This window comes from Gallus gallus, chromosome 2, assembly GCF_016699485.2.
Source record: "Gallus gallus isolate bGalGal1 chromosome 2, bGalGal1.mat.broiler.GRCg7b, whole genome shotgun sequence".
In the NCBI taxonomy this organism is placed as follows: domain Eukaryota; kingdom Metazoa; phylum Chordata; class Aves; order Galliformes; family Phasianidae; genus Gallus; species Gallus gallus.
The window spans coordinates 121,854,249-121,867,677 of record NC_052533.1 but is presented as its reverse complement, the minus strand read 5'-3'; the positions used below and the strand labels follow the sequence as shown (position 1 = coordinate 121,867,677).

At 35.1% G+C, this 13,429-nt stretch overlaps 1 protein-coding gene across 21 annotated transcripts in view; it reads right to left on the bottom strand.

Annotated features, from left to right (window-relative positions):
• The window catches only part of RALYL (RALY RNA binding protein-like), a 380,415-nt gene that overhangs the window by 322,956 nt on the left and 44,030 nt on the right, over positions 1-13,429 (bottom strand). For 6 of the 21 annotated variants that reach the window (XM_040677930.2, XM_040677956.2, XM_040677940.2 and 3 more), the window contains exon 1: positions 438-12,845. The exons of the other annotated variants lie outside the window; for them this stretch is intronic. In XM_040677930.2, coding sequence (XP_040533864.1) covers positions 438-672 — 235 coding nt within the window. In that variant the 5' untranslated portion in view covers positions 673-12,845. Of the gene's footprint in view, positions 1-437; positions 12,846-13,429 lie in introns of those variants that run through there. 21 annotated transcript variants of the gene reach the window in all.

Here is a 13,429-nt window from a genome sequence, read left to right as displayed (position 1 = left end):
ATTTATTATTAAGCATTCAAATGATACACAATTGAAGTAGTAATAATATCATGTAGCATTCTAAAAAAATTTGTCATACAAATATATGCAGAAAGAAAAATCTAGCATTATCAGTCTTAATAAATAGTTTTGAAATCAGTGGGTAAGAAAAGATTATATTTTATAAATAATTGAAATTACTGATTTTCTACTGTAAATATAGCAGCACCTAGGCTAATTTGATGAAAAGAATAATCAGGGACTTGTGGCTTTTGCTGATTGATATATCCACAACAAATTACAGAAAAGTTTGGCTGAAATGTGGTCTATGAGCCAAACTGGTGGTATTCCTTAATGCAGTCATATAGAACCAACAAAAGCCTTTAGGTTAGAGTGAGCGTCCAGTTCTTTTGATGTAATTTGCTGAGAAGATATTTACATGCAGTTGCCAAACTTACGTTCTCTCTTCCCTAACATATTGTGATCTGGAAAGTGAAGGAAGGAACTTTGCTGAATCAGAGGAGAAATTTCAGTGAACACAGCATAAGGTTTGGCAAGACCTTTCGATGCTTGTGAGTCTACCATCAAATGGAATTGCTGCCTTCCCTGAGGAAGACTGGAGGCCAACTTATAGCCCTCTGCACACTTCTGTTCCCACACAGCAAAGCTGTAAAGAAAAGGGGAAAAGGTCATTCAGCCTTATAACATTACTTTTCATACTTTTTCTGTTTTCTCTTTGTTTTTGCAGAAAATAGTCAGCTAAAGACAGAAGCCTTCCAAGCTATCTTACATCTAAAGTTGGCAAAAACGTGGGAAGGCATCTGAGATTTCCAAGTTTTGCCTACTGACTTTTTCCTTTGAAATAAACACAAAGCAAGCTGAGAAATGTCAGATTGCTGTAATTGCTGAAGGTTATTTGCTATTAAATGCTAGATATTCTCTTCACTATTTTTTTTTCTTCTAAAAAGAGGCATAATAACAGAAATAATTAAAAATGGTGTAGAACTATAAATTTATATGAGACTACAAACATATAAATGAGCCTGCTTTGCATGGTTTCTCATATGAAATTTATGGTATTTGAGAGTCATTGATCTTTAAATAAAAAAGGAATTTTAACTACCAAGAGAAAGCAGATTCTGCTTAATTTGAGAATAAAGGGATCTCTGGGGTTCAATAGAGAAGATGGTCTTATTTTGGAGCTTGTGCTGCTCTCCAGCTAATAGAAAAGAACATTTTTACTCCAGCTTAAGCCCCAGGACAGCTCTGTACTGGCTCAACAACTAGAACATGGAAGGAAAGATACACTCCCACTCACAAAAGGAAATAAAAGAACATTAATAAGCACAAAAGAACAAAAACTTCGTATTTCCACAGTTGTTTTGCTCTTTATAATATTTTGAAAATAAAAACTACTTCACAAGTCTAAAAACAGTGGCTAACAGTGTCACTATTCCAGTCAGATAACTTCTTAGAAAGTGACAGCTGAACTTTTTAACAAAGAATTTTATGGAGCCTTCTCTGTATTTTATGATTCTAAATTTATGCTTTTAAAAGTGTACAGCCTTGAAACACTTTTGCTATGGTGTGTGGATTTTTAATTGTTTATTTTCTATTAAGAACAAGAGAAGGGAAAGAATGGGATGGGTGGTTAATGGCAGCAGTAAAACATCCAGTTACTCAAGAAGAAAAGATAGTCTGAGCAAAACAGACTAATCAAGACAAAATCAAAAGGAAAACCTATCTCATTTTTATAGTAGCATCTAGAAGCACGGTAATATTCAAAGCAAAGCAGATGTAAAATGGCTGGTAATACTGATGCATTCACACATGGAACTCCCTGACTCTCCTTTTCCATTTCCATGTTATCATGGGAATTTAAAACCAACATGAAACAATGCCACTATCACATGTCATGTAACTGGTTGCCAGAATACCATATTTGCCCTAATTCTAATTTTTTTAATGAAATAGTCTCCTGGAAATTTATGATTGTATATGAAAAATCATTCTTTAAAATGTTAACATTAAAATGAAATCTGTAGAAGAGGCTTGCCCAGGCTTGTACATCCTGCCCTTGAGACCCACCTCCTTGTATCTTAATAAATCTACCACAGAATGCATGTAAGTACTGCACCAATCCTGAAGCCGTATTAATTCCGATTCACTGAGCCTGCAGATTATGAGAAAGGAAAAGTACATCTACAGATAAGGCAAATGTGCAATGAGTCAGTCAGGGGAACAAAGAGGTTCTGCTGCTGCAAATACTGCCTTTGGGACACGATTTAGAGGTGTCTGCCAGACCAGGTGAAAGGAAGCAGGAAGAGTCCAGAACATTTTTGCCACTTTGTCTCTTTGAATGACCACTGTAATTTCAATAGGATATGACTTTCAGTTCCAGTTTGCTAGAGTTAAAAAAAAAGAAGAAAGAGGGTGAGCTAGTGATAGGGACTACCTAACAACAGGTCTCATCTTGGTGCTAACCTTGTGTTTTCATCCTGGCAACCCATGGTAGCCAAAGAAATATTTTTAAACAAATAAAATCTTTGGGCTATTTCCTTCAACCTTGAGAGAAATGCCAGTCCCTCGCACTTTCATTCAGGAAACATTAGTATAGTTTCATGACGTATAAAAGCAAATAAAGGGGGAGAGGAAGTGCCCAAAACAGAGATGCTTTATTAATATAAAGTTGTTATATTGGCAAATCGTTCATTTTTACTGCATTTTCTATCAGATTGTAATTTGTCTTTCTATAAGGTAAAAGATTTTGATGTAACTTTAATAAGACTTTTTCTTTCCTGTACAGGACCATGGTTTATTCTTCTTTTTAGCTATAGCAGACATTTGGGGTATAGCTGGGAACTAAGTGAAAAACAGTCATTTCCTGCTATATAACCTGATGGTGACATGAAATGCCTCTTTCATGAACTGTTCCTGTTTGCAGGGTATCTCCACTGAAAAGTAAGAGTATGAACTGAATACCTCTGAAACGTTCACTGAGTTCTGCTGTACTTCACATGGACTTCTCTACCTGTTGACTGGGGTCACTCACTCTGCATTTCCTGAAACTTGGAAATTTCTACATCACATTTCATAAGCTTCATTATACTTTTTCATTTTACTCATTTATTTTTGAGTTGTGATAAAGCTGTTGGGAAAATAAGATCATTCAGAAAAGTCTATCCTTGTAAGTAAGTATACTTGTATCCTTATTCTCCTCATATAAAAATTAGAGGTCACATAGTACTGGACTGGAGCTCATACTTACACAACAAAGATATGCTGAACTTAATGCAATGTTGATATAAAAATTTTCTCCTTTCTCTTTTTCTTTTTTTTTTTTTCAATTTAAATAAAGTCTGCAAACATTATCTGAATTTCACATTCAAATAATAAAATCAAGTCACTCTGCCTTTAATAAGATGGATATCTCTTTTAGACACAGAGATTTGCTTATTCGGAAATACATTAAGTTCTTTATTCCTAAATTTCATATTCCAATATAAACACTGTACATAAGTCTCCATAAGATATCAGGTAGGATTCAGCTCACAAATTAAGGCTTAAGGTGTATGTACTACGTGTCTAAATACCCATTATACTCAGCATTCACCTAGTCAAAGCAGTCCGTGGAGCTTAGAGATATGTTCACATCACGTTGTTGCATACCTACATTTTATTAACAACTGCATCACTACTAGGTATAATGATGGTTTAGACAGTTTCTATGTAGACATCTAGTGAAAGATTCAGACACTTAAACATAGTTATATAGTTCCATAAGAAAAAAAAATTGCTGTATTTTTCTCACAGATTTTCTTTCCTGAAAGATTTCTCTCTTTTTACAGTGTTAAAATGCTGAATGCTAACATAAGGCACGTGAGATATATAGTTGCTCCTCCAGCCTAAGACCACATCCAGTCATTTTCACATTCAAAGCATTATAAGTGGCACAAAAACAGAGTGTACTCTCCTGTAAGAATAACTTGTTTCAAGTTTATGGACTTTTTGGTAATAAATATTGTAATTAAAATTTTTAAATTGTTTTTATTTAATTTTTAATGATTTTCTATGTTTCTTGTTTTCTTTGATATTGATATGGTTTGCAATAGTTTGGGTTTTTTTTTATGTGAGTTTTGTGTTAATATATTTGCTGAAAAATCTCCAGTCTCTACTTCTACTGTTTGAAACAAGGCAAAGAGTGCTATGAATTTAAATTCCCACTGGCTGGGTATAATGCTACACTTCCAAACTCAATTTACAGGACAGCCAAAACAGGAAATTAGAGTCCTCTTTACTGGTCCCTAAGTATCTCTTAAGCATTTGTTTCCTAATCTGAACAGTTCATTTACTTTGTTCATTTTTTATTTTTAAATGGGGGGCTATTGTACAAAACACCAAGGTCAGTATTGCAATAATAATAAGTAATGACTTTTACTGCTTCTAATACCATTTACTTCCTCCTGTACTTCAGAGAATATGACATTACACTTCAAAAATAACCAATCAACCAAAGAAAAAACCTTCAAACAGACTTTTTCTGCTTTAATGCTTGACTTTGTGCAAATAAGTAACCTTTCATACTGCAAAAAATTTTGCAGCAAATTATCTCTCTAAATAGAGTTTATACATACTACAGGCCACGCTACAAAAGAGGAAATGAATAAGAGGGAGAGAGATTGCAACCTGAATTGTAAAGGTTTATCACTAGGGAAAAACACATCATACATTTGTTCTTATTGCAGTTCATTATTACTGTGGTATTACCAGCATTGACGTTGTTATGCATTAAATATTAGAGTCTGGAGATTGTATTTTTATTAATTCAAGATACTATTGTATGTCTTTTTAAGTGTTAATTGTGCTCTTTGTATCTGGAATGTATCATATTGCTTGAATGACCACAAGACCCTGATTTTATATTTCTTTTGCATATACAGTAAAATAGCTGCAGAATTTACTTTCCCATACTTAGGCAGAGATCTTGAAACTTGATGACTATTATGGTCCTTTTCAACCCAGGCCATTCTATGATTCTATGATTCTATAATACATGATTTCATGTCATCTAACACATCATTCACTTGTAGAGCAGTACCACAAGATGGTATTGATAATATTGACAAAGCTTTTCTTGATTAGAGAGAAAATTAGACCTTCAAGATTCAAACTGAAACTGAACCACCAAGTGTGGTATGCTTTGAGAATAATTCTCCTTATGTGTTGCCTCATTTTTCAAATTATCTTGACCATCACAACAAGATTTCTTAAGCTAAAATATTAAATAATAACAATGGAGATGTACAATCTGATAGCAGTTGATCAGGCACCTGCTGACGAATTCAGATATGTAAAGGCATATATGAACTAGCTGAAACAAAATGAATACAGTGGGGATTAGTAATGAAATTTAGTCAGAGCATTCTGCTATCTGCCATGCTTTATCTAAGTACTTCCACTGAACATCTGTAAACATATTGGTATCTAAAAGAGGGTCCCAGATCCAAAAGAAGGCTCACAATAGAAATATGACAGAATACAGGTATCTATACTGTATAGAGGAGATTTTGGTAAGATATGAGGCAGAAATTCTTTATTCAGAGGGTGGTGAGGCACAGTAACAGTATGCCCAGAGAAGCTGTGAATGTTAAATGGAAATGCTTCATACATGCTCCCTAGTCAGACTTCATTTTGTCAGATTGATCCTCTGCTGCCATCTGTCACACAGCAACAACATGTAATGGAATATTGGCAGGAAGGTTCAGTGTCTACTGCCATACAACTGACATCTGCCTCTGACGTCATGAGCCAACATAATAAAATAGGAGACATTACTTCTGGAGCAGCCCTTGTAGATCATGTTTTGTAAAAAGATGGGCTGAAATAAGAAACACAAAGAACAGCAACCACATGTGCTTGATAATAAGCATTCTATTGTAATTTCCACGTACACATGGTTAGTGCCCTCAGAATGAGGCAAGTATGAATTCCCAGACAATATTAGTTCAGCATACTGTTCAAAGACTACTGAATAAAGTATATGACCACTGTGTACTCTAAACTGCAATTGCTGGAGTCAGAGTGCCCACCTATGTTTCTAAATGAGCCCCAGTAGAGAAATGCCATGTTTTCTCATTGCAACTGCCCCAGCTGAAGTGCCCAGCTGAAGTGCCTCTGAGCCACCTAACCATGGGCAGGTGTGAGACCTGCAGGTTTCCAACATCAATATCCAATGTCCTGCTCTGAATGATGCTCTTTATTATCTCTTTCTCTGCATCCAGCCATGCCTAACTCTTCACAGATGCTGCCAATGGAATATTTAGTCAGTGCATGCTGCTTTTGTGCAATGGATGTACCCTAGACCACGTAGTCCATGTCCTCACTGTGAGCCATCAGCCTTTAGCAACTGGCGTGCCCTGCTCACAGACCCCAGAGCTGCCTGTTTCCTCCCAACACACCAGCACATAGTGTCAGGGTGGCCCTTTCTTTTATTACCTTATCATTTCATTCTCTCATATCCAAGAATAAGCTCTGTGTGTTCTCAATGATGTCTCATATCCTATGCTAAGTCTCTCAGCACAATGTTTCTGCAAGTCATGGTGCCTGATAAAGGGTGATCATAAACAACCAATAATAAAAAGTGACACACAACTGATGGTAATAAAATATAAGAACAGAACACTTAAGTATCTTAAACCTTATAAAGTTTTGTCAGGTATTATTCCTTCTGCACTTTACAGCTTCAGTTAAATGGCAAGGTACTTATTTCAAGAAAAGACACCTTTTTTTTTTTTTTTTTTTTTTTTTTTTTTTCCCTGCAGAGTGCATTTCAATTTCCAACAAATCTGAAATAGCTTCAAGTTGTGAATTCCTAATCATCAAATCCAATATTTTTCAGCCATAACCCTAAAAGAGAACTCGGATTATTTTGCTGGTAGAAGTATGCTGTGATGCAGGGAACATAATTATAAAAGATGTGCACTCTGAGTATGAATTTTAGTAAATGGTTTCAACAAAAAAATATTCATTACCTGTTTTCCTTTCTTTACATGACACTCCAGAACTGAGCTATTAAATAAGTCAGATTATTTGAATACTGAGTTCATCCTACATTAATCCAGAAATGTTAATTGTTCACCAAACAAAGCATTCTATAGTCTTGTTTTGCTATAAACAGATTTCACGTAAATGTAACAGAATACTTAATTCCCATCACATGAGTACAGTAGAGGAGAGAGAAAGAAGGGGATGCTTATTGTTGTTTTTAGATAGCTATAAAATTGCAATATTACCTCTCTATTAACACACAAGGCAGTAAACAGTTTCCACAAGTGTTCTAAGAGCAAAGACTTTGTACAACAGCCGTTACCACAAAAAATAGGAAAATATAAATTATAACTATGAAACAGGTTGGTAATATAAAGACAGGCACTTCACAAGGAAGTTTTGTTTGGCTGAGATATATAGTACACAATAATTTCAGAAAAGCATGACAGATGTAACATGGCTTTACTCTCAAACAAGTGATTTTCCCTATAGAAATCTCATGTCCACAGACATTTAAAAGCTGCAGTAATATGAAACTATAACATATATGTGCATCATCCTTTTGTCTTTCATTACTAATTTTTTTTTTTTTTTTATCTCAGCAACCTGCTCTTGAGACTTTCTGGAGAGCCAGAGGGCAGGTGGACTCTTCTCACTGCACTGGGAAGGTCAGGCAGAATATTAGGAAAAATTTCTTTTCTGAACGTGGTAATGCACTGGCATGGGCTGCCCAGGGAAGTGGGGGAGTCACTGTCCCTGGATCTGCTCAAGAACTGTGGAGATGTGGCATTGGCAGACATTTGTAGTGAGCATGGTGGGGATGAATTAGGGCTTGACTTGGTGATCTTAAAGCCATTTTCCAACCTTAATGATTCTGTGATTCTGTGATTCTATAAACTGGAAACTTCTGAAATGGCACTCACAACATTTCTCCTAGATGGCACAGCAATTTATGGATATAATCATTTCTTTTAATTTACTTTAATGCTAGAGTTCAATATTTGTGTATAATTTAGCACTTGTCTGTCAATAGTGAAATTATTGCAAACAAGAAAAAAAGTAAGCAAGCACAACACTGGCCTGAGCATAAAGCTGTAAAGCAGCTTAGAAAAAACTACATATAAATATACATACAATTATATATGTGTCTGAATATATACATGGGTACATATATTCACACAAACTTTTCCTTCATTTTTATCCATTTTGCCCCCCAACATGATATAAATGAGTCCATTAGAAAACATTTTAATTTCTTGTAACAAGTGATGAACAGAAAAATTTCATTACTGCACATAAAACGGTTTTGTGTAAAAAATGTGAATTCTGAGTTTTTTGCTCTTTTAAGGTATGAAAACATAGATACTGAATATGATGATTTAATTCTATTTTTTTTAAATCAATTTAGCAATATCTGATTTTTATTTACTTAAAATATAAGTAAATGAAATGGTTTTTGGGCTTAAGAATAACTACCAAGATCAAATCTTGTTATAAAGAGATTACTTTTAAAATTGTATATATTTAGCCTGGGTCTGTTCAGCCTGGGGAAAAGAAGACTGAGAGATGATCTGATTAATGTTCATAAATATCTATAGGGAAGTGGGAGGCAAATGGATGAGGCGAAGCTCTTCTTGGTGGAAGTTGCATACAGGAAGTTGCACACAGGAAGTTCCTTACTAACATGTGGAAGAACTTATTTATTATAAAGTTGACAAAGCACTGGAATAGCTTGCCCAGAGAGGTTGTGGAGTCTCTTTCTGTGTAGATATTCAAGACCCTTCTGGATGCCAACATGTGTGACCTGTTCTAGGGAACCTGCTTTAGCAGGAGAGTTGAACTCAATGATCTCTTGAGGTCCCTTCCAACCCCTGCAGTTCTGTGATTCTGTGATATAAACGCAATGCTGATCAAAAGAAACGAATTATAAAAGCAATCCCCTTTTAAAACCTTGGCATCAGGGAAAGAGATTTACTAATGATTACAAAAAGCAGCATCTTGACTAACCTGTAGCAAGACTGTCAGCACTATAGCACAAAGTTTTGCTAAGATGCTTACAAATATATCAGGTTTTAGATCATGGTCCCATGTGCAAATGGCATTCTAAATGTTAGTCCTTTGTTTATGGTACCTCCTGCTGTAGCTTCAACTGGACATGGTACTTTTTCTTCCCATTACAGGCTTTTTCTTCAGCTTTACTTCAGTTCATTTAGGTATGCTACTGCAGACTTATGAGCACCTCAAATGCTGGTGAAATCATTTTTGCCTGTGGTATACAGCATTCAAAACGTTTCTGGGAAAAGTAATATAGCAATATCAAGCACTATGTTAGGGCTGGATTCCTAGTGAGAGCCCCAATCTTGAGGGAAAACTGGCCGACAAAGAAAGGCAATTGTAGTTGCCTCCTGACTTATTTCCTCACCTTTTACTCTAAGATTTCACAAACAGCAAATTAAAAGATGAGTCTGATCCACTATTTACTTTGATAAAAGAGGAGTACAGTTCAATGGCATCACACAAAATGCCTCAAGTTCTACAGAAGGCATAAAGTAAGAAAGTCTGTAAGAAGTTCTAAAAAGGAAAGACTTGAGGTTGCAAATTTATACACAAGAAAAAAAAAAAAAACGATGACAAAATATTTGTAAGAATCCCTGGGTATATATGGATACATGGGTAAAATACTCAATGTATTAATGACTAGGCATCCTCATCCTCACTATCCAGAAAATTGAAGTGAAAAATACAACCTTTATAAGATTCAAATAATTTTATTTGTCATGTCAGCATCTTCACTTATTCATTTAGAACACATTCCCTCAAGACATGCAAGAAATGCAAAATTACCTCTACAATAGCACACCTGTATACCAGAGAAAATTTTAATCATATGTTGTCTTTGAGATAATGCATACAGTGTAAGTAAGCTCTTTTAAAATAAATATAAAATTAAAAAGACTTTCCAGTTGTACAATCCTGTCAGAGCTATTTAATCTTGAAAAGATACTGTCTTTCACTAAAACTTATAAAAATATTTTCTCCAAGTTTCAAAATAAATATTTTTTTTTTGCAAATTTGAAATTCCTCACCTTAAAAGACATTAGAAATTGGACTATAGTGGACACTGCTAATACTTTATGAGTGTCAAACATTTCCAAGTCATTAAATGAAAGTAACGAATCAATAAGTGTTCTGGCATTGCTCGTTAATACATCACTGAAGCTGAGATTTATTCTTACATTGCAGGACCTGGAATAGAAATATCCTTCATAATTAATTAATTGAAAGACATGATATTGGACTGCAAATTTACAAGTAACCGTTATTCTCAGTAAAATATTTTTGAATTGGGTCAGAAATGTAAATTGAATCTGCGGGTCAAATTCACTCATATTTCCCTCTAACCACAATGGAATTGCTACTTTTGTCATTAACTTTCAGTTGACTGTTGTAATAAAACAGTCAACTTCCCTTCTATCTGCATGTATATTTCTAAGCTAAGACAATGAAATACTAGATCTTAACAGAGGGAACCTATTCTTTCAGAAGTTCTGGACATTTGAAACTGGTATAGCAAAGAACCTTCAGCCTCCTCTGGTAGCAAGGTTCATCCTAAAGTCATTTAAAAAGTGTTTATTTATTAAGTATTTTACATTAAAAATCCAGGCTGCTGACACAGGAAGCTCAAAATGTGGAAAAAACCGGGTAAGCTGTTCATCTTACTTAATTTTCTCCAGGAAGCTCAGAGGAACCAATTGCCACTGACTGGCATTATCTACTAGATGTGGAAGGTGGGTTCCATCACCTTTACAGTGTTTTTCAAGATTTTTTGTTATTTTTATCCCAAGCATTGACTTTGACTGCTTATGGAAATCCCGCTGGGAGAAATCTCTGCTATGAAGAGAGACATTTCAAGTAGCTCTGACATTTCCTGGGTAATTCTATAAACGTGAGATGAAATTATGTGTTATTGCCAGAAAGCAGTCATGTCAGAGCTCACTGTAAACCTTCAAGTGGCTTACACAAAGATGGTGAAGCCCTTTGGTGCTATTTTAAACTGAGGCCATGCAACAGGTCAAAAACATATCTTGGAGTACTCAGTGCCATTCATTCTCAGTTTGCTTTGTTAGAATTCACCTCTAAGTTCACGAATGATGAATATAGGCTTGCAGGTACCATCATTCTTACAGGAATTCACGGTGGGCTCCAGAAAATGTGTTATCTGGATGATTATGCATGTTTATTTCTAGTACCATCTACACAAGGGAGTTTGCTTTCTACCAGTTTAAGATTACACAGATTGCACGAGATGCAGCAGAATTCACTAAGTTTCATACACAGGGATGCCTTCTATAATCAAATAAAATTCTACTGTAATGTCAGAATTGTCACATAGAAATATTTCTTCATTTTTATTTCCTTTACCATATTTCCTGCCGATTTTAACCAATTATTTAGTAAAATATTATTTAAGTCTATTAAACCAGTCCTAAGTATGAACATCAACTGCAAATAATAAAGAGTATTGAGGTTTGCTTCTGTAATTATATAAACCAGAGAACAAAATGAGTTACTCTTTTATGAAAATCCCATGGGTTTTGTTTTCCCCAAATTCTTCTACCAGCGTTTGTATATGATGTTGAAAAGCTCAACGTGGATAAAAAAATCACTTGTTTCTTATTTCTTGCTAAAAGGACACTTATTTCATTATCAGATCTCTCAAAGAGATGATAATAGCATTACTGTCTTGACCTTGACTGTCTTCTTCTTTCACACCTAACTCCTATTTGTCTATCGAGTGCTGGCTCCTCTGAAAAATGAAGGTGACTTCCAAGAAACAAAAAAGCACATTCTATATACAGTGTTTCATGCTATTTTTCAAGAAGCATTTAGTGAAATCAAAGAGAGAATACATCCTTATAATTAACTTCCGAGCTCAATCTTTAGAAAATCCCTCTTTAGCTGATTTTTCTTAAAACAATAGCTATATTTCTACAATATTTATTTCAAAACAATCAGCTTCCACTAATCCAAAATAATTTGCTCATTTTATGTGCAATTCATACTAATTGGATATAATGTACTGGATATAAATTATCCAATTACTTCAAGAAATGTAGTTTCAAGAAATATAACTGTTCAGTGGATGACAATTAATTATGTCAATTAATTATCTTTCGGTTCCTCCTGATTATTCCTGTCCATTTCCCACCTCACGTTTTCTCCCATCCTACCTGATCTATCGTGATTTCTTAGTCCTGAGCAGATAGCAGGAAAGGAATCTGAGGGCTGCACAGAAGATTCTCTGTTGACCTATAGAGGGATATTTTTTCAGAACATCTGCCTGTGTGCTTATCTGAGAACCACAGGGAAATCCCATCTGACATCATCATTAAAGATCTTCATGAATTCAACATGACTTCATGAAAACTGACAAGCTTATTCTACCCAAAAAATATTTTGTAGAAAACCTATTTAAGTTTTATGATTCACAAATCTTTTGCAAGTGAAAGTTCTCCTCATAAAGCAAAATAAGTTGGGGAAACTTATATAACATCTGACTCATTTTTCTGTTCATTTTGTCATTCCTTTGCCACTTTCAAAATTCACTCATCACCTCCACAACAGCCATAAAAACCCTTTATCTAGAATTTTGTTAAATGGAACTCACCTCAGCAAAACAGGTTTTCCATTCTCTTAGTGTGTGTGAAGCAGTTTCTCGCTTGTGAACAAGATGAACACAGTTCTAATGGCTCATGAGAAAAATGTAGGTACAGAGGACAGAAATGCGTGTACTTTGTCTCTATAAATACCACTTAGACAAATCTTGCCCAAAAAAACCTGGGATAAGTTACAGGGTTTTCCCTAGTTCTACCCCTTCAGGGATGTGTCTCATTCCAGTATTACTACCTTGCAATAAGCCTTTCTGATTGGTCAAACTACCCTATGTCTAATTTGTCTGTCTGATGAGGAACCTTCTGTTTTTTGTCAGGAACACCTGGAACCATGTCCTCTGATGAATAAATGAAACTATCTCACTGATCCATGGGTGCAAGAAGTGTTCAAATGAAGCTGCTGTTTGAAGGGTGGCAAATACAGACTTGTTTGTGGTAAGATCTGCAGCTCTATTTTTGACCTGAGTCATCACCTGACACTTGTGCTGTGTATGGCTGAGAAGGAAAGGCTTTTATTACTTCACCATGTTCAATGCAATACATCATACCATGCAATAACACTGAAACAAAAGATTAAACAAACAAACAAACAAACAAAGCTATGCAGGTATTAATGAACAGTCCTTCTGAGTTACTCAAGAATTCTATGCACTCTGTCTCTTTCCAGATATTTCTGCAGGTACTCCTTATTCTTTTAGTGTTTGCATGATATGCACCTTGCTTTATCATTT